The following is a 21534-nucleotide window of genomic DNA, read 5'->3' on the forward strand; positions in this document are numbered from 1 at the left end:
AGAACCTGGAGCCTGCTTCAGATTCTGTGTCTCCCTCTCTCTCTCTCTCTCTCTCTGCCCCTCCCCAGCTTGTGCACGAGCTGAAATAAAGAATTCGTTCTCTCTCAGAAATAAATAATTTTTAAAAATTAAAAAAATATATTTTAATGAAAAGCGATTTTAAAACAAAAATTAGTACAAATAGTGGCATTGCTTTCCATTTTTCCAAATCTGTTTCATGTCAGATTTAATAAAAAAACAGCTGGTTTCTCATCTCTGCTTTTATATTCAATCTGTTGCAGTATGTTGTTAGGTTGAAATATGTGAAGAAAATGTGGCCTTACTCAGATATGTAGCTGGAAAAAAGTATTTTCATATGCTTTCAGGTAATTGTGGATATTCTTTGACATGACATCAAAACTCTTCCAAGTGGTAGTTTCTTAAAGGTTAGTTGCAGGATCAGTGAAAATATCAATGAGTTTTTCATACAGTTAGGTCAGAATCTGTGGGTTTACCTTGTACTTTGAATGAATCTTTTTTTCATGCATGATTTTTTGTAAGTTCATGCGGTTGGTTATTTGGAAAATATTAATTCACTAAGTTATGCAGACCTACCAGATGTTGACACATGTTCATTTTGCCATCTCCTCCTCCCCCCATAAAAACCTCATGTTTATTAATATCACCCTTGACCTCATCAAACACATTTGTAAGTAATAGGAAGCTGTCAGCTTGTGGTGGCCAATGCTAGTTTACCAAATTTTAAAGTTTTACTTGAAAGGTTAAACCTTCTCATTGGCAGCAAACATTTTCAGTTGTTTTCTTGGAAGTGCCAGACCTCATTGTACATTTTTTGAGAAAATAGCTACCAGATACTCCAGGCTGGCTAGCCCATTGTTCTTTCAGGTAAAAATAGTGATCCATTTGCGACTCAAGCAGTGCTCAAGTGCTTTTCTGTAAGAATCCCATTGTGTTTCGGCACACTAGGGTGCTTTATGTGCAGTTCCCATTTTATTGCACAGCGTATGAAAAAGATGGGAATCTTTCAACTGCCAGAGCATGGCCAGTGAGAACACAAAGATTCCTGAAGACAGTTTGGTGCCACCAGCATTTTTATTCACCATTACCTTTTGCACTGCCAGTGCAAATGTTAACACAGGAAAAAAAAAAGTTTCATTTTTTTGAGAGAGGGAGAGGGATAGAGAGAATCTTAAGCAGGCTCCATGCCAAGGGTGGAGCCCAAAGCGGGGCTCCATCTCACACCTGTGAGATCACAACCCGAGCCGAAATCAAAAGTTGGACACTTAAATGACTGAGCCACCCACGTGCCCTAGGAAAAAAAAGTTTTTTTATACATGTTTCCGTGTTAGTACATTTTAGTATTATTATGAAAATAGTTTTGATCTCCTAGACCTCCTAAAAAGTGTCTTGGAACCCGCAGAGGTCCTTGGACCAAAGAACTGCCGTCCTGCAGAAATACATGTATACAAAGATACTCACTGAAGCAGTGTTTTTCATAGCATAGTATTGGAAACAATAGAATTGTCTAGCTGATAGTCTTTCTGCTTACTGGCAGAGAGGATTCAGCACTAAATACCTGCCAAGACATCCACTGATATGAATTGTCTTCTTAACTATGCGTGTAGAATAGCAGGAATTAAGTACTCTCTTTGGGGGAATTGAAAAAATAGGCATTCAAATAATTTTCTTTGGTCTGTGGTTCAGGTGAGGAGCCCTAATTGATTTTTATTAAGGAATGGTTAAGGCATGTTCTCTGCAGCAGTTCAAGAAAATGTGACAAATCTTTGTGTGATGAATTGACGATATCTTCACATTAAGTGAAAAGTTGAGAATAATATTTATAGTATGATCATGTTTTGTCTTAAAAAACAAATCCCAAAACAGAACTATAGCAAGTGATTACATATGTTACTGATTCAGAGAGACCTAGAAGTTTTTAAATCAAAAACTGCTATCCGTGGCTATCTCTGCCAAGGCACGTGGGATTTGGAAAATCAGGGGTAGGAGATGGTTACAGATTCCTAGTTTTTATTCTATGTATCTCTGCATTTGAACGTTTTTTTTTTTTTTTTTTTTTTACAATGAAACCATTGGGCATTATATGTAAAATCCTGGTAAGTGCTATGAAGACATATATATGATAAGGAAAACCCCTCTGAGGGGACTTCTGGGAATCTGCGTCTGGATGAGCTCTCATCCGGCATGGCTTCTCTGCATTGTAGGAATCTGAGGCGGATCCGGAAATGTCAGCGTGGTCGAGAACAGCAGGAAAAGGAAGGGAAGGAAGGAAACAGCAAGAAGACCATGGAGAATGTGGATAGCCTGGATAAACTGGAGTGTAGATTCAAGCTGAATTCCTACAAGATGGTGTATGTGATCAAGTCAGAGGACTACATGTATCGGAGAACTGCCTTGCTCCGGGCTCATCAGGTAAGAACGAGTAACTGAATTTCTCCACACCCCTCCTTCCCCAGCCAGGCCCAGACCTACCCCAGAGGCTTCTGATTGCTTCTCTCCCTTTATGAAAACCACCTCGCAGATTTGAGAATTGTTGAGTAAGCAGGTGTATTAGTCTATTAAAGATGTCAGGGGGCACCTGGGTAGCTCAGTCAGTTAAGTGTCTAACTCTTGGTAATTGGCTCAAGTCATGTTCTCACAGTTCCTGAGGTCTAGCTCCACTTTGGACTCTATGCTGACAGCACAGACCCTGCTTGTGATTCTCTCTTTCCTTCTCTCTCTGCCCCACCCCCCCCACCCCCACTTGCTGACTTGCTTGCTCTCTTAAAAGTAAATAAATAAACTTAAAAAAAATGTCCAAACAAAGAACCACAGACTGCGCCTTAAACAACAGAAATTTTTTGTCCTACAGTTCTGGAGGCTAGAAGTCAAAAATTGAAGCGTTTGGCAGAGTTGCTCTGAACCAGGGCTGTGAAGGAGAATCTGCTCCCTGCCTCCTCTCCTAGCCCCTGGTGTTTGCTGGCAGTCTTTGGCCTTCCTGGCTTTCAGGTCTCTGCCTTCATCTTCACATGGTGTTTTTCCTATGTGCCTGTGTCCAATTTACCCTATTTATTTATTTATTTATTTACTTACTTATTTAAATTTTTATGTTTAGAGTGCAAGCTGGGGAGAGGAGCAGAGGGGGGGTGGGTGGGAGAATCCCAAGTAGGCTCCACGCTGAGCGTGGACATCGGGCTTGATCCCGCAACTCTGGGATTGTGACTTGAGCAGAAATCGAGTCAGACACTCAACTGACTGAGCCACCCTGGTGCCTCCAATTTACCCTTAAAAAAAATTTTTTTTTTGTTAACGTTCATTCATTTTTGAGAGATACAGCATGAATGGGGAAGGGGCAGAGAGAGAGGGAGACACCGAATCTGAAGCAGGCTCCTGGCTCTGAGCTGTCAGCACAGAGCCCGACGCGGGGCTCGAACCCACGAACCCAATTTACCCTTTTTAAAGGGTGCCAGTCATACTGGACTATGGGTTCACCCTGCTATAGTGTGACCTATCCTAACTAATTACATCTGCAACAACCTTATTTCTCAGGTCACATTCTCAGGTACTGGGGTGAAGACTTTAACACAGTGACTTGTAGGGAACACAGTTCACCCCATAACAGCTGGTGGCACCTCAGTGAAATGAAGCTACTCCCAGCATTTATATTTCAAGTGGTATTGCTTATTTGAATTCTATCCGTTTTCACATGCTGTCTCAATTGTGAAGCTTCCTGATGCAGTTATATACCGGGTATTGTGCTAGGCCCTGGGACACAACCAAGGAGTAGAGCATATATGCACTATGAGAGAAAGAAACTGGGTGAAGTGATTGTGGGTAACTGGCACACAGGCCCTGTTTTTGTTGGGGGAGACCTCTCTAAAGAGGAAACGCTTGAGGTCTGAACAATGACAAGGATCCAGCCTGGGGAAGAGTCAGAGGTTGGTACTTTCCAGGCAAAGGAAACAGGCAAATGCAACGCTGGAAGGGAGGAAAGGACTCGGCATGTTTGAGAAGCTAGAAGCATCAGTGTGCGTTGAGCCATAGGGAGAGTGGCATGTTTGAGGTCGAAGGGTGGGGGAAGACATCATTGCTAGTCTCATAGACCATGGTTGGGATTTTGTTTGTGGTACATTGGGACATTGTTGACAAAGATGGCTCGAACTGCTGTGAGGACAGTGGGGTGACTTGAGGCATGATGCTGGAAAGGCAGAGACTGCTTGAAAGACTGCTCTTGTCCAAATGAGATGTGATGGTGACCTGGGCTATCAGGGTGGCAGTGGAATTGTAAGAATTAGATCAGTTTGGAGATGTAATTGTCAGGATGTGGTCATGATCGGATGTGAGAAGGTAAGAGAAAAGAGAACATCAAGGATGATGCCTGGTGGTTTTTGTTTTTTTGGTTTTTGTTTTTGCTTGAGTAAATCAGAAGTTTAGGGATACAATCTGTTAATACGGAGGTGGGTTAGGGGGCATATAAGGCACTGTGTTTTGAACTGTTTTTGGGTTTTTTTTTAATGTTTATTTATTTATTTTGAAAGAGAGAGCAGGGGAGGGGTAGAGAGAGAGAGAGGGAGAGAGAGAATCCCAAGCAGGGTCCGTGCTGTCAACCCCAACGTGGGGCTCAGTCTCACTAACCGCCAAGACCATGACTTGAGCTGAAACCAAGAGTCTGATGCTTAACCGACTGAGCCACCCAAGCGCCCCTGAACTGGTTATGTTTGAAAGGACTACAGGGGCGCCTGGGTGGCTCAGTCGGTTAAGCATCCAACTTCAGCTCAGGTCGTGATGTCATGGTTCGTGGGTTTGCCCCCGTGTCAGGCCCTGTGCTGACAGCTCAGAGCCTAGAGCCTGCTTCGGATTCTGTGTCTCTCTCTCTGTCTCTCTGTCCCTCCCCTGCTTGTGCCCTGTCACTCTCTGTCTCTCAAAGATAAATGTTAAAAAAAAATTTTTTTTTGAAAGGACTACACAGGAGAATGTTGGATGGGTGTTTTAATGGACTTCTCTCATGATGCTGTGTGTTGTATGTTCGATGCCAGATTATTTGGGGAGCTAAGTAACACCTAATTCATCTTTGTATCCCCTACTCTGCCTTGCACATAGGCCCCAATAAATATTTACCAGGTGGGTAGGTGAAAGCATAAACCTCCCCTGAAGATCTGCTGTGTCCTCATGCTCTGCTGGGCAGGGTGGGGTAATACTGTGAAGAGAAAGTGGGTTTTAAGCCCTTTGCCTTTGCACTGTTTTACTTAGAAGTGGATGGTCACACTGCCAGGGTGACCTAACAGCTGCAACTCATAGGGTCTCATTCAGGGTATGCTAGAAGCACCTGTGATGCTAGTTTCAAAATGGGGGGCGGGGGGGGGGGGGCGCCTGGGTGGCTCAGTCAGTTAAGCATCTTTGTTTCTTTTTGAGAGAGAGAGCACAAGTGGGGGAGGGACAGAGAGAGAGGGACACACAGAATCTGAAGCAGGCTTCAGGCTCTGAACTATCCCAGAGCCCGATGCAGGGCTCAAACTTGTGAACCATAACACCCTAACCAAAGCCAAATTTGGACGCTTAACTGACTGGGCCACTCAGGCGCCCCTCCTTTTTAAAAGTTTGAGAGACAGTGCAAGTGGGGGGAGGGACAGAGAGGGGGAGAGAGAGAGAGAGAGAGGGAGGGAGGGAGAGAGAGAGAGAGAGAGAGAGAGAGAGAGAGAGAGAGAGAATGAGAATGAGAATGAATGCCAAGCAGGCTTTGCAACTGTCAGCACAGAGCCCAATGTGGAGCTCAAACCCACGAAACTGCAAGATCATGACCTAAGCTGAAACCAAGAGTCAGACGCTTAACCAACTGAGCCATCCAGGCATCCCAGGCGTCTAACTCTTGATCGTGAGATCGAACCCTGTGTCAGGCTCTGCACTGACAGCACAGAGCTTGTTTGGGATTCTCGCTTTCCCTCTCTACCCCTTCCCTGTTTACGTGCCCTCTCAGTTTTTTTTTTTTTTCAATGCAGATTGATGGAAACAAGGAAATCTGTGTTTTTATCACAGATTGATCCTGATGAATGCTAAAAGCGAGAAGTGCTGAGCTAGTTCTGCTCAGACCCCATGTTGGCATTTCTTTAGGGGCTTTATGGATTCCAACTCTTTATATACTCCATGTTCTTAATCTCTTTCAATTTTCTTCTTTAAACAGGGACTCCTCACTAACCAGAGGTATCAAGGCTTGACCCCACACCTTTTCCTCTTCTACTTTAGAAAAAAATTAGGCTTTGTATTTGAAGAGGTTTTTTGTTTTGTTTTTTGTTTTGTTTTGTTTGTCTTAGTTCATGGTTTTTTTTCGTTGTTCTGTTTTGCAGTCCCATGAGCGTGTAAGCAAGCGGCTACATCAGAGGTTCCAGGCCTGGGTAGATAAATGGACCAAGGAGCATGTGCCCCGTGAAATGGCAGCAGAGACCAGCAAGTGGCTCATGGGTGAGGGGCTGGAGGGCCTGGTGCCCTGTACCACCACCTGTGACACAGAGACCCTGCACTTTGTGAGCATTAACAAGTACCGTGTCAAATATGGCACAGTGTTCAAAGCCCCATAACTGCAAAGCCAGAGCAGATAACTTGAGGGGGGTGTGTGTGGGGAGCACTTGCACTCACACACACTGAAGAAACAAGGAAGATGCCTTTCAAGCCTCACTGGGCCTCTCTGGGACATGGCCACCTGATCAGTGTGTGGCTGGTGCAACCTGGCACCAAGTGGGCTACATATAAGGAACGTGGATACCTTACAAAGCCGGAGCTGGAACTTTTCCCAAGGGGTTTGGGGTATCACCCTGCTCTGGAGGGGAAGGAAATCCATGCAAGCACAGAGACATGCAGCTTGCTTGCACACACCAGCAGAGCTAAGACTGGAGTCTCCTGGGGCCTGACCTTCGATGAAGGAGCCAGATGCTGTTCACACCTTGACTGGATGGGCATGCACTGACAGACTGGGGAAGGACTCACCGCTCAGATGGATTGTAACTCTGATGGTCACTGCTCCTCTCCCCTCCCCCCAAAAGGAAAAAAAAACTGGATTTGATTTTTTTTTTTTTTTTTTTTTTTTTTTTCTTCCTGGTCACTCGAGCACATCTAGATCACCTGTTAGATTTTATCTGGGACCTGCAGTTTGGCTTTGGGATTGATCATCTTGTGGGTTTTTCCTGACGAATCCCTCGCTGCCCACCCTTTACTCTCTCCTCTGGTTCTCAACCTCAGCAAGTTCAAATCCGTCGTCCTTTTTAGCTCCCGTGGAACTGTTTTGTACCTGCTTCTTTACTAGTCTACCCTAGTGCCATCCACCAGCTTTACTCTCTGACACACACACACACACACACACACACACACACACACACACAATTTTAACTTGGTTTTTCTTTTTTTTTTTGTAAATAATGTACATACTGTCGATTTTTTATTAAAAGAAATATGCTTTGATGTGCTAGCATAACTGCTCTAGCTTCTTGTGTACCATAGTTCTATGTGGCTTCAGATTTAGTACCTATGAACAGATGTACAAGACATTTATTACACTTTTTACCAAAGGGAGTTACCGTTGTAGTACTTTTGTGTAAAACTTGTCTTCCCTCTTGCCCCAACTTTTTTTTTTCTTTCTTTTTTCTTTTTCTTTCTTTTTTTCTTTCTTGGGTTTTTTGTTTTTTGTTTTTTTTGTAAATAAATAAAGCTTGGTTCTTACTTAAGGAATGAACTCTCAACCCAAGTCCCTTGTCCTCACCAGAGAACTATTGTGGAGTAGGGATTTGGGCTTCAGTTCCTTATCCTCAGCACAAACAAGAATTTGCTTTAAATAGCGATTCATTGCACTTGTCCCAAATCAAAATATTCCAAAATTTTCAGATAGAATACTTAATTCTTTTAGTACATGTTTTACCCCTTATTTCAACTGTTTGGAAATATTTTGTATTTCGGCAAGTTGTCCAGCTATTTGCATTTCTCTGTGTGTAAGTGTGTGTTTATATATATATATATACATATATATATACATACATATATATATACATACATATATATATACATATATATATACATACATATATATATATGTATATATATATAAAATCCTTAATTGGAAATGGGGGTGAACAACTTAAACACAAAACCAGTATTTAAAAGAAATATGTACAAGGTGTATGGCCTAAATAGGGTTGGGAGAGAAAAAATTTGCTACATTATTAGCAACTGCAAATGGATTTTTATATATTATATATATATAATTGCATAAATTTAGACTAGCAAACCAGATAAACTGATTAGGATTTTTCTGTCTTCAGCCTGGAGTTTATGAACAAAGACATACTGAACCCCTCCCAGTAGTCTGATAGATTTTTCTCCATCAACCATTACCCTAGTCTTAGTTATAAAGTAACCAACATGTTTTGTGTGGACTTGTTTGCTTAATTAAAACCACCACCACCACAAACTACAAATTTTTTGGCTTCTGAACTTTCAAAACACATGGTATAGATTTCTCTGCTTTTAGACTTTTTTGTTGCAGAGGTAACAGGAGACTCTGAACCCGGAAGTGTAGGGGGTGGTCAAAGAGCCTTGTGGCAGCAGATTCTAGGATGAAGCTGGGCCAGTGCCAGACCTGGAGGCACATACATTATTGACTGAGGGGAAGGCTCTTCCAGCTTTTTCCAGCAATAGCTCACCTGTCACCCTCTGCTCACTCAAGAAAGATTGTGTTAACCTGGAATTGTGGAGGAAATTCATGGGGTCTGACCAGGGGTAGCCCCAGCTGTTGCTGTCCCTGCACTGCTTACAGGTCAGGATAGGGTTTCAGGGTCAGTCCAGGACAAAACCCAACCCACCAGTGCAACCAAAAAAGGAGGGAGCCTCACCTACACCCAGGGTTTTCACAAGCCCCATCTTTATCCCTCCTGCCTTCTGAAAATTGAGCTCCAAGCTCTAAACCCAGCCTGTATTGTAGCAGTGAGTTAGCTTTATTTTAAATCATGTTTGGTACTCTGCACTTAGTCACTTTTCCCTGTGACCTACACTTGAAATGTGAACTTGGTCAGTATCTCCATTAAAAAATATCAGGGCTAGTGTGTATGTAATTTTTCTTAGTAATGATTTTATAGACAAGCACTGGCAATTCTAGAAGGAAAAAAAAATACCAGTGGGCTACTAAGGTAAGGATGAAACTGGAGGTGTTTCTTGGATCAGACTTTTCTGAACTCTCCAGTCCTGTGTGGTGAAATACGTTATTCAATTAGGATTTTGAATGCTATGACTGATCTGCCATCTCACATCAAAATACTCCCAGGGTTTCTGGTGATAACTGACAGCTATATACACAAAACATGTAGGAGAGGAAGCTCAGGTTACTGGGGGTGCAAAGCCCTCCCTATTTAAACAGATGTCTGCCAATTAGCGTCAAAGCACCAGCCCTGGCTCCTGGCTCTTCACACGTTAAGCAGACAACAGGTTTTCGAAGACAGAGCCAGAAGTCGCGCTAGGCGTGGAGAACTAGCCAGTTCCCACTCGCTGCTTCTTAGCCCTGGTGACCTGCGTCTGCAACAGCCGAGGCTCTCACCCGTCGTGCCTAAAATCCCCGGTCTCTGTCTCGGTTCTTTCGGAGAATCTAAGCGGCGTCAAACTTGCCGTTTTATTGAGGGATTTGCCCAGTGGCCTGCCAGTTCAGACGAGATAGAGAGCCTCGGAAGCCGGCTCTTGGCTTTCAGCTGCACGTTCAAGATTCAGTGTAGCGGGACTTCCGAGAGCCGCCAGTGTTCCAAGAAAAGCTGCCCGGGGCTGGAAGGCGCCCTTCGGCCCCGGAACCTTTGGTTCCCGACCGTGGGCCGCGCCGGCAGCGACAGGGGCCTTCCGGGGAGAGGAGTGGGCGCGCGACGATGGCGGCGCCGGCCCTGAAGCACTGGCGCACTACGCTGGAGCGGGTGGAGAAATTCGTGTCGCCGCTCTACTTTACCGACTGTAACCTCCACGGCAGGTGGGGTTCCTCCCGCCCAGGGCGCCGGCCGGCCGCGGCCGCGCGCCTCAGCCTTCCCTTCCGGGGGGAAACTCAAGCTGCGGCCACCGGGGCCGAGGGATGAAGTGCCCGCCGCCGACTGGGCAAGGGCCCGGGAGGAGGGGTCGGGAGACGCTGTGCTGTGGGGCAGCCTTCTCGGCGACGGGTCAAGGGAACGCGCGTCCCCATCCGCCGACTGGCCCACGGGCGGCAAGGGGCGGCCTCGAGCCCGCGCCCACCCGTCCCTCCCGCCCAGGCTCTTCGGGGACAGCTGCCCGGTGGCCGCGCTCTCCAGCTTCCAGACGCCCGAGAGGCTACCATACCAGGAGGCGGTCCGGCAGGAGTTCCGCCCCGCGCAGATCGGCGACAGCTTTGGACCCACGTGGGTAACGCCCGGGGGCAGGGTGGGGCCAGCGGGCAGCGCCCCTCCCCTCTCGCTCACCCCCTCTAAGGGCCACACCTCCATTGCGGCCCTAGGTCCTAGACAGCCGCTTGGGGAGGAGCAGCGCCCTCTGCTGGAAACAGCTCCCTGGTCTCTCAGTTTCCGTGGGAGAGTTTTCATCCCCCGCCCCTCCCTCCTCCCAGTACCTAGAGCCTACCCGTTAGGAAAGGCACTCTAGCACGGATTACAGACCCCTGACTTCTCTGCCTTTTCCCCTCACCTTGCTGCACACCTTGTTGCTCCTTTCTTGTGGATCAAAGCTGACTACCTTGTGACGCTGCAGATGCTTGGAGACAGTCTCCAGTCCCTGCTGACCCTTAATCCGAGGAAGTGTGGCAAAAGGACAGGGTTTCGACCCCCTAGGCCCATCTCAATGGCTGTCTTGCAGATGGTGGACCTGTTGGTTTCGGGTGGAGCTGACCATTCCGGAGGCATGGGTGGGTCAGGAAGTTCACCTTCGCTGGGAAAGTGATGGAGAAGGCCTGGTGTGGAGAGATGGAGAGCCTGTCCAGGTGAGGAGCCCTGCCCTAGGGATAGGTAGGGCCCCATTTCAGCCCTTGTCTGTGAAGAAGCCACAGCTTAGTGGCTCTGCCTGCAAGGGTGGTATCAGGATATCAGGATTGGGGAAGTTGTCACTTGGGCCCCAGTGTAATTGGTCCCTCTCATAGTGGGAAGTTCAGTGGATGGTTTTAGGTCCTAACACAATTAGTGCTAAACCAACAGCTGCCACTGACTGGCCACCTTCCCATTCTGGGCTGAATATAGTTGCTAATCAAGTACAATAATAATAAATACAGCAGATCCATTTATTAACCCTCTACTAGGTGCCAGGTGCCAAGACTGCTGGCTTTGCAGAACATAACACTTTTAAGTTTTTCATAACCTAGTTTTTATTATATGTAGCATATACTTACGAGGGGAGACTTTCAAATGGTTCTCGATGGTATAAAGTATAAATGCAAGTCCTCTTCCCCTGAAGTAATGGCTCTCTCCCTGCCACACCATTCCCAGTTCCCCAGATATAACTATTGACTGTCTTGTTTATGCATCCACCCATATCAGGTTTAATCTTTACAGTCCTATGTGGTGGGTCTTTATGCCCATTTACAGATGAAGAAACTGAGATCTAGCGGTCAGTTCACTTGCTCAGCCTCCATTCCAATTAGACTAACTTTCTGTCTCAGGTTAGGACTCTTGTTCTTTTTGTATGGAAAGATGGCAAACCCCTCCCTCCATCCCTCTCTCTCTCTCCTTCCATTGGCTCAGCAGATGTCTCCTGAGTGCCCTCTCTGGGCCAGGCCCTGTACTAAGCACTGGGGATTTAGCAAGGAATGAGGCAACCCTGCATCTGACTTCATAGAGTTCCCCTTCAGATACTTATTCAGTGGTACAGAGGCCACCAGAAGCCATACCCAGACATCCTAATACCTGCCCAGGACTCTTCCCATAAGAGCAGGGGCTTTTCTGCTGGTAAACGGGTGCCATTCGTGCTCATGGCACTCCAGCTTCTGTAGGGGTTGGGCACTGGCTATCAGGGGTCCCCAATTTGTCAATCCTGGCCTTGCATGGGAGAGAGGAGCCAGGGCTGAGGACTAGGCAGAGAGGGCTGGCCTCCCTCAGCTTAAACTTCACCTGAACTGTTCAAAAGCCTCAGGCCCTGTCTCTCACTTCATTCCCCATAAGGGTTTGACCAAAGAGGGAGAGAAGACCAGCTATGTCCTGACTGACAGGCTGGAAGAAGGAGACCCCCGGAGGTGAGTGAGTTCCTGTGCTCTAGTTGACCACCAGTGGTTGAGGAAGAGCTGAAGTCCAGCGTGACCCAGAAACACCAACCTCCAACACAAGCATCCTCAAATCTCACAGTTTTTAAAGAATAGGATTTTTTTTCCTGCCTAGAAAGATAATATCTGCCTTCTTGTGGTAAATACAGGAAAGCACAAAGAAGTAAATGACTCCCATTATCCCATCACCTAGAGATGACCCTTATTAACATTTCAGCCTTCACCACAGGAACTCATTCAGGCATAGTTCTTACTAGTTAAGGTTGTATTTCTTTGATATTTTGCATTCTGATTTTTTCCATCCCATATTATAACATGGGCATTTTATGTCACCATTAAAAACTCCAACATAATATTATTATATTTTCTAATATTTATTTTTATTGTTTTATTTTTATTTATTTTTTAGAGAAAGAGATAGACTGAGGGTGAGTGGGGGAGGGGCAGAGAGAAAGGGAGACAGAATCCCAAGCAGGCTCCAGGCTCTGAGCTATAAGCACAGAGCCTGACACAGGGCTCTAACCCACGAACCGGGGAGATCATGACCTGAGCCAAAGTTGGATGCTTAACTGGCTGAGCCACCCAGGTGCCCCTATTTTTATTTATTTTATGTTTTTTATTTTTTTATATGTTCATTTATTTTGAGAGAGAGAGTGTGCACACACATATGCGTCTAATGAGGGAAGGGCAGAGAGAGAGGGAGAGAGAATCCCAAGCAGGGTGCTGTCAGAGCAGAACCTGACATAGGACTTGAACTCACGAACCATGAGATCATGACCTGAGCCAAAGTCAAGAGTTGGATGCTTAACTAACTGAGCCACCCAGGTGCCCCTCTAATATTTACTGAACACTGTATCTGATGCTTCCAGATACTAGGACAGGGTTAGCGAGTAATCTGGTCCTTGACAGCAAGGGGGACTCACAGATACTTACAAAATTACAAAACCAATGGCGGCTCTGAATGCAAATACTGGGAGCTCAATATGGGAAAGCTGTTCCAGATTTAGGAGAGGGGTGGGAGGTGGATTAGGGAAGGCTTCCCCAAGGAAGTCGTGTTTGTTCACTGAAGTCTAAGTAGAACCACAACACAGACTACTGTGCCACTCCAAAGAACGGCCCTGCCCCATGTTGGCTGCTGGCTCTTTGCTCTGAAGGATTGGACCTGGAGGATCCAAACACGTTTTTAATCGGCAAAGAGGGTTCTGAGACCAAGGGAGTATATTGTAAAGACAGCTGTGGAAATGGAAACAAAAGGCTAAGCAGCAGCATAATTCACACAGTTCCGAACTTGGCTACTCATTGTCCCTGCCCAAAGCAGGACCCTCATCAGCAGAACATGACCTTCTTGTCCACACACCTCAGATACTGTGGGATCTGGGTAGTGGATCCTGGAGGCGAACAGGGAGAGGCCAGATGGATGCTCCCTTGGTTCTGGCTCCCCAAGCCCCCAGGATCTTCTGCTAGTCCCTTGGCCTGAGGTTGCCTGTCCACATTCGTAGCCTGACCCTCTACGTGGAAGTAGCCTGCAATGGGCTCCTGGGGGCCGGGAAGGGAAGCATGATCGCAGCCCCTGACCCAGAGAAGATGTTCCAGGTGAGCCGGGCTGAGCTGGCTGTGTTCCGCCGGGATGTCCACAGGCTCCTGGTGGATCTAGAGCTGCTACTGGGCATAGCCAAGGTAATCGACACCCCTGTCCCACCTAGTCACTCTAGAGCCCTTCCTGGCCCCCAGGAGCAGGTTATTTCTTGTGTCAGATAGTTGGGAGTCTGGGAATCCAGATTAGGGAGAGTGTTTCTGCCTGCTTGAGTATTGAAAGGATTTCCCTATGCAAAGGGGAGGAGGGAGACAGTGCTAAGCAGGGGAAACCAGAAGGAGCAAAGGGTCAGAGGTAGGGAGGAGCTTTGCTGAGAGCCATTGAGAGGTCAGCCAGGGCCTAATTCTGGAGACTCAACTTGGTTGAGACTGGGATTAAGGGACAGAACCCTGCTGCAGGGCCTTGGGGAGGACAACCAGCGCAGCTTCCAGGCCCTGTACACAGCCAACCAGATGGTGAACGTGTGTGACCCTGCCCAGCCTGAGACCTTCCCAGTGGCGCAGGCCCTGGCCTCCAGGTTCTTTGGCCAACGTGGAGGAGAAAGTCAACATACCATCCATGCCATGGGGCACTGCCACATTGATACAGGTAGGGCAGCAGCTGGCCAGGTTGGTGGGGGAAGCAGGAGTGCCCTTGAAGCCCTGGATGTGCCCTGGAAGCACTGTGTCATCCCCAGCAAATTCTTACCCCTATTGGACCTCAGTTTTCCCCATTTGTAAAATGGGGTCAGGGGCCTGCACTGTGTCGCTTCATTTATTCTTTCGACAAAATCTGATGCCCCATGTGGCCCCCTGCCAGATAGTGGGAGGTAGGATTATAGAGACTGGTGACTGTAAAATAGGCAGACAGAGATGGGGCCATAACGGAGGAAGGTCAGGAGAACTCAAGAGAGGCTCCCTGTAGGAGGTGATCTTGGAACTGAGTGAGAATGAGTAAGTTTGACAAGAGTGTCCAAGTCCTCAGACAGGACTGGCCTAGAAGTAATTAAGATAGGGGCTCAAGCGCAGGGGCAGGCTTCTAGCTTTGGACTTGATGAGTTTGCAGCATCTGTGAGGCTTATGGGAAATCTACATTTTTAAAGCTCCCCAAGGTACTGATTCCGATGCAGCTAACATTTCTGAACCACGGAACAAGGGCTTTCTCTGCTGTGCCAAGGTTTGCAGTGGAGTGTGGGGGTTCTGGGCTGGTAAGGAAGGATCTGAGGCCTAGAGGCCAGGAGGCTGGAGGGCTTCACGCAGGATAGCTGGTCCCAGCAGGTCCATCTTGGGATGCTGTGCCCCCCTGTTCTGGGATATCCCTCAATGTGTTAACACCCTGCCACCTTTTATAGAATCCTTTCAGAGGTGGGGTGGGGTCTCAGCCTCAGAGTGAGGCTATTTCAGGGTGTGGGGCCTCCATTTCCTGACCTATAAAGCTGACAGCCTCCTTTCCCCACCCCCTACTTGCACCTTGCCGGCATGTTTTGAACTGAGAGCTCAGGAGGGGTGCCACAGGGCCTTGCAGGGAAAGGGGCCTGGGGTGGTAGGGGGACAGCCCTCTGGAGGCCCAGGCTGGGCCTGGTCTGGTGCTGGGAGCCAGGGATGAGGCTGGAGATCTGTGAGGAGTTGTGGACCTTGCTGCTCTCCCTCCACCTCTGCGCCTCTCCTGTCCAGCCTGGCTTTGGCCCTTCAAGGAGACTGTGCGAAAATGTGCCCGGAGCTGGGTGACAGCTGTGCAGCTCATGGAGCAGAACCCTGAATTCATCTTTGCCTGCTCCCAGGTCAGAGGGACAGCCGTGTGGGGGCACCTGGAGCCCAGTAGGTCCAAGGGTGAGGTTCTGAGGGCTTCTTAGGAGGAGCACTCTTCCCATCCTTCAGCTGCCCACTGGCTCCAGACGCTCAGGCCTGGGTGGTGTCCTGGTCACTTCTGACCGGCTCGGGCCCCATCTGCCCACAGGCGCAGCAGCTCGAGTGGGTAAAGAGCCACTATCCTGGCCTGCATGCCCGACTCCAGGAGTTTGCCTGCCGCGGGCAGTTTGTGCCTGTGGGGGGCACCTGGGTGGAGATGGTAAGTACCATCTGCACCCCCTCCACCTCAGGCCACACTGTCAAAATAGCCTTCCCCACTCGGCCTTGCCGGTAGGTGGCTTTCTGCATGCCCTTCATACCCCCTCTGTGGCAGCACTTACTAGTCCACGGAATCCCAAGGCCCGGGACCCCAAGGGGGAGGAGGGCCTCAAGTACTGTGGCGGGCTGTCTTCGTGACTCCACCCTGGATACCTCCCCTTCCAGCAGGCAGACAGTTGGGCCTGATGGGAGGAGATGGGCCCCTCTGGGCACTGGCTGTAACCCCTATGTCAGCCGCGGTTTCTCTTACACGTGAGGTGGGGGTGGCCAGATCTCCTGCCTATTCCCCATCTATGCTGACGCCGGCTACCTCCGTCTTCACTCACTGCCAGGATGGGAACCTTCCCAGTGGAGAGGCCATGGTGAGGCAGTTCCTACAGGGCCAGAACTTCTTCCTGCAGGAGTTTGGGAAAATGTGCTCTGAGGTAGGCTGGGAGCTGCTGCACCTGCAGGCAGATGGGGTTGGAGCTTGACCTTGAGAGGCTGAGGCTGGGGCTGTTCCACCAAGAGCCCTGGTTCCCCTGTCCCAGAGGCCCTCTTCCCCGCAGTTCTGGCTGCCAGACACGTTTGGCTACTCGGCACAGCTCCCCCAGATCATGCGCAGCTGTGGCATCCGGCACTTCCTGACCCAAAAACTGAGCTGGAACTTGGTGAACTCCTTCCCGGTGAGCAGACCTCAGGGGGCCAGGGGCCCCACATGGAACGTTCATCTCCCCCTCATTAAGGGGTCCTGGACAGACCACCCAACCCCCACCCAGAGAGGCCGTGCCCCCCCAGGGTTACACAAAGGTAGAACAGGTCCGGAATGCCCTGACTCTGGCCGCTCTCCTATCTCCCTACCCGCAGCACCATACTTTTTTCTGGGAGGGGCTGGATGGCTCCCGTGTGCTGGCCCACTTCCCACCTGGCGACTCATATGGGATGCAGGGCAGTGTGGAGGAGGTGAGGGGGCACCTAGTGGCTGAGGTTGGGGGGGGGGGCGGGGGCGGCAGGCCGGAGAGGGCTGGGTGTCCTGTTCTCAGCTGACCCATGTTGACCTATCCCCACCTGTCCAGGTGCTGAAGACCGTGGTCAAAAACAGGGACAAGGGGCGGACCAACCACAGTGCCTTCCTCTTCGGCTTTGGGGATGGGGGTGGTGGCCCCACCCAGACGATGGTGGACCGCTTGAAGCGGCTGCACAACACAGATGGGCTGCCCAGGTTGGACCTGGCCCTCCAGCAGCCCTCTCTGTTCCCTCTGCCCTTGCGCAGCCCTGCTTTCTGCTCAAACATCGGGTCCAACTCCTCCACTGGACCTTTTCCTGCTCCAATCCCGGACCACTGGCCCTTCCCAGCTCCCACCCTGGGGGAGGGGTGGGGAAAAAGCTGATGGTGGGAAGGAGCTTAAATCTACCAGAGAGAGAACTCTCCTGGCGTGTCCAGAACTGGCTTTGTGTGGACAGGGAACTTTCTGGGGGTGGTTCCTTTCTGTTGGGGCTGGATCTCTTGTCCACTCTGGCGTGGAGGAAGGGTGAGCCACGTAGTAGCCCCAAGACTGGGAGACCCAGGCTGTGGTCCCCCTCAGGGTGCAGCTGTCTTCTCCGGGGAGACTCTTCTCGGCACTGGAGACCGACTCAGGGCAGCTGTGCACATGGGTTGGGGAGCTCTTTCTGGAGTTACATAATGGCACCTACACCACCCATGCCCAGGTCAGGAGCTGGTCATTGAGCCCAGCGGGGAGGGTCTGCAGAGGGTTAGAGGAGGAAGTGGGGGATAGAGTCTAGTCTAGACCTGGGGGAAGAGGTTTGTGTTCCAGGGAGGCACTGAGGGGAGAAAAGTACCGGAGCTGAGTGGGTCAGGGGCCTGGAGGAGAGACAGGGCTGGGTGTCCCTGAAGAAGGGTGGGTGTGGGCTGAGGGGAGAGGATGAAGGCATGCGGGGCAGGTCAGCCACAAGAGGCTTTATCCGGAAGGCCCTGGGGAGCCTCAGGTTCTGAGCAGGGGAGGGCTTGGAAGGTGTCCTGGGACAGATCCCCCCCATCCCTGCTCAGATCAAGAAGGGAAACCGGGAGTGTGAGCGGATCCTGCATGACGTGGAGCTGCTCAGCAGCCTGGTCGTGGCCCGCAGCGCCCAGTTCCTGTACCCGGCAGCCCAGCTGCAGGACCTCTGGAGGTCAGCCTGGCTTCTGGCCCCTGCCACCAACCTGACCTCCTCCCCGACACCTCTGTGGCCACCCTTCCCGGCCTTCCCCATCCCTGTCCTTGGCTCCTGCAGGCTCCTGCTCCTAAACCAGTTCCATGATGTGGTGACCGGTAGCTGCATCGAGCTGGTGGCAGAGGAAGCCATGTGCCACTATGAAGGTGAGGCTGATGACATTCCCGCCGCTGTCCCCGATGCCAAGGGTGGAGCCCTGAGGGTGTCCTATGGGATACTCAGGGGTCGTCCCAGACCCACTGCCCACCCGTGACCAGCCAGTCTCTCCTCAGACATCCGTGCCCATGGCAACACACTGCTCAGTGCTGCAGCCGCAGCCCTGTGTGCTGGGGAGCCAGGTCCTGAGGGCCTCCTCATTGTCAACACGCTGCCTTGGAAGCGCACTGAAGTGTTGGCCCTGCCCAGGCCTGGTGGGGCCCACAGCCTAGGTATGAGCTGGAGAGAAAAGCTGCCACTGCAGTAGGAGGGACCGAGGCCCGACCCAGAGTTGGGGATGCTGCCCTGGGGGTTGCTGCCCTGGGGTGCCCCAGGCTGGAGAATAGTAGTGGAAGTATCTGCCCCTCCTCCCGCCCCCCTGAACAAGGCTCCTAGAAGGGCAGGGAGGCTGCACTGATACCTACGCCTCATCCCCAGCCCTGGTGACAGTGCCCAGCATGGGCTATGCTCCTGCCCCCACCTCATTGCAGCCCCTGCCGCCCCAGCAGCCCGTGTTTGTAGTGCAAGAGGTAAGTGTAGGCACGTCCTGGTGGGCAGGGCCCGTCCTGGGCCGTCCCTAACAACATGGGGATGCTGAGCTCCCCAGCCCGGAGCAAGTGGTGAGGTGGGGCTGGGCTGGGGGTGCTGTTGGTTGTGGGAAGCCCCTGCAGACTCAGCTTCAAGGACCCCTCCCACCAAGACTGACGGTTCTGTGACTCTGGACAACGGCATCATCCGGGTGAGGCTGGACCCAACCGGCTGCCTGACGTCCCTGGTGCTGGTGGCCTCTGGCAGGTGCCAACTCCTTATTGCCCTCTTCCGGTGCCTGACAAGTAGACCCCAGACCCTGTTCCCTCTGTCTCCTGGCCACAGCACTACCCACGGCAGTCCTTCAGTGGGTCTGGACTGCAACCCACACATGAAGCAGGGCAGACTGGGCTAGGAATCCCCTTGTCCTTTGGGCCTACTCTCCCTGCCCCCACCCCACCTTAAGCAGCTGGAGAGACCAAGGTCATAAAGTTCAAAAGCACCAACCCCGTGTCCTTCTAGGGAAGCCATTGCTGAGGGCACCGTGGGGAATCAGTTTGTGCTGTTCGATGATGTCCCCCTGTACTGGGATGCATGGGATGTCATGGACTACCATTTGGAGACACGGTACGGCATGGGCAGGACCCGGGCGGTGGTGGGCCCCCTCCATCAGCCTGCCCTGGCTCAGGTCTGCCACCCCGCCCCACAGGAAGCCAGTGCGGGGCCAGGCAGGGACCTTGGCAGTGGGCATCGAGGGTGGCATGCGGGGCAGTGCCTGGTTCCTGCTGCAGATCAGCCCCAACAGTCGGCTCAGCCAGGAGGTTGTGCTGGATGTTGGCTGCCCCTACGTCCGCTTCCACACCGAGGTAGCAGAGGGCAGCGTGGTGGGCGTCCTCCCCCAGTGTGGCTGGTGAGGGGGGAGCCGCCCAGGCCTGTGTGCGTCTGGCCTCCCACTCCAGGTGCACTGGCACGAGGCCCACAAGTTCCTGAAGGTGGAGTTCCCCGCCCGTGTGCGGAGCCCCCAGGCCACCTATGAGGTCCAGTTCGGGCATCTGCAGCGGCCCACCCACCACAACACCTCCTGGGACTGGGCTCGATTTGAGGTCTGACATGGGGTGGGGTGGGGGTTTGGATCCTGCCCAGCTGGGGAGGGCGTGGTTGTGTGGTGTAGGGTCAGCAAACCGTGATCAAGGATTGAATTCACGGTTTGATCAAGATTTGCTGGCTCCTACTTTGTGCTAGGCATTGTTGCTAAATGCTTTGTTTAGTTTGACACTCATGCGCATTTGGTGGGGTAAATTCTGTTAGGCCATTTCGCAGAGGAAGAACTGAGGCCCGGACAGGTTGGATGGTGTGCCCAGGGTCTCCCGTAGTGAGAGCTGGAATTCAATCCTGTGGTCCCCAGGGCTGGCCCTCAGGGTAGTGACAGGAGCTCTGGAGCACGAGGAGACAGGGCCACCAAGTGAGTCTGGGGTCTGCCCTCCAGGTGTGGGCCCACCGCTGGATGGATCTGTCGGAGCACGGCTTCGGGCTGGCCCTGCTCAATGACTGCAAGTATGGCGCCTCAGTCCGAGGCAACGTCCTCAGCCTCTCACTGTGAGTGGAGTGCCCGCCAGGCCCGGGGTGCTGGTGTGGGGGCGCAGGTCTTCCTAGCTGAAGCAGCTCCAGCCCGGCCCATACCCACCCTCCCCACCCCAGCTTGCGGGCACCTAAGGCCCCCGACGCCACCGCTGACATGGGACGCCACGAGTTCACCTATGCGCTGATGCCGCACAAAGGTGAGGGCTGCTGCCGGGCGCTTCTCTGCCCTTCTCTGAGCCGGTTTCTCGCAACGGCCGGTGAGGAAAACGCCAGCACACTCAACGCCCGTACCCCCATCTCCAGGCTCATTCCAGGACGCTGGCGTTATCCCCGCTGCCTACAGCCTCAACTTCCCCCTGTTGGCGCTGCCTGCCCCGGGCCCGGCGCCCGCTGCCGCCTGGAGCGCCTTCTCGGTGTCCTCGCCTGCGGTAGTGTTGGAGACGGTCAAACAGGCAAGGGGCCGCGTGGCGCCGGGGGCGGGGCCCCCGGCTGGGTCCACCCTCGGCCCCGCCCACCGCCCGCCTCCCTCCGCAGGCGGAGACCAGCCCCCAGGGCCGCACGCTGGTCCTCCGGCTGTACGAGGCCCACGGCAGCCACGTCGACTGCTGGCTGCACACGTCGCTGCCGGTTCAGGAGGCAGTCCTGTGAGTGGGGGCGTGGGGTGGGGGTAGGAGTCCTGCCCTCGCGGGGACCTCGTGACCCCTCCTGTTCTCCAGCTGCGACCTCCTGGAGCGGCGCGACCCCGCTGGCCACCTGCCCCTTCAGGACGACCGCCTGAAGCTCACCTTTTCTCCCTTCCAAGTGCAGTCCCTGTTGCTGGTGCTGCAACCCCCACCAAACTGAGCCTCTTGAGGGTGGGGTTTTGTTTGTGGAAGGCCTGGGGGGGCGGTGCTCACTTCCACCTCCCCAGCCTGATTCATCACCTCTTGAACAATAAACCCTTGACTCAGGAACCCTGCTATAGTCCCTGCACTCCCGAAGGGCCTATCCCCAGACTCCCAAGGGAGGAAGACTTTTCCCCAGGCATTTGGGGGCAAGGGCAAGATCTACAGGGTCTGGGTTGCAGCCCCCGGGAGAGATTTGGGATTTCAGTGACCACAGGGTGGCTAGGGGAT

General features: G+C 51.6%; 2 protein-coding genes across 5 annotated transcripts in view; both read left to right on the plus strand.

Moving 5' to 3' along the window:
- Window positions 1-7713, plus strand: part of SIN3A (SIN3 transcription regulator family member A) — a 74450-nt gene extending 66737 nt beyond the window's left edge. For all 4 annotated transcript variants that reach the window (XM_047863469.1, XM_047863465.1, XM_047863468.1 and 1 more), the window contains exons 20-21: window positions 2223-2430; window positions 6339-7713. In XM_047863469.1, coding sequence (XP_047719425.1) covers window positions 2223-2430; window positions 6339-6569 — 439 coding nt within the window. In that variant the 3' untranslated portion in view covers window positions 6570-7713. The remainder of the gene's footprint in view (window positions 1-2222; window positions 2431-6338) is intronic.
- Window positions 7714-9840: 2127 nt separating this feature from the next.
- Window positions 9841-21365, plus strand: MAN2C1 (mannosidase alpha class 2C member 1). Its single transcript, XM_047864014.1, has 26 exons — window positions 9841-9982; window positions 10257-10382; window positions 10831-10954; window positions 12126-12196; window positions 13723-13900; window positions 14216-14405; window positions 15470-15576; window positions 15753-15863; window positions 16255-16347; window positions 16471-16587; window positions 16769-16864; window positions 16978-17123; window positions 17488-17611; window positions 17952-18073; window positions 18176-18261; window positions 18388-18543; window positions 18749-18840; window positions 19011-19105; window positions 19361-19465; window positions 19548-19704; window positions 19798-19941; window positions 20325-20434; window positions 20537-20616; window positions 20723-20871; window positions 20954-21063; window positions 21136-21365. Exons 1-26 carry the CDS (start codon window positions 9885-9887, stop codon window positions 21260-21262), a joined length of 3114 nt encoding a protein of 1037 aa, XP_047719970.1. The 5' UTR covers window positions 9841-9884; the 3' UTR covers window positions 21263-21365.
- Window positions 21366-21534: the final 169 nt, after the last annotated feature.

Source organism: Prionailurus viverrinus, chromosome B3 (genome assembly GCF_022837055.1).
Source record: "Prionailurus viverrinus isolate Anna chromosome B3, UM_Priviv_1.0, whole genome shotgun sequence".
NCBI classification, from domain to species: domain Eukaryota; kingdom Metazoa; phylum Chordata; class Mammalia; order Carnivora; family Felidae; genus Prionailurus; species Prionailurus viverrinus.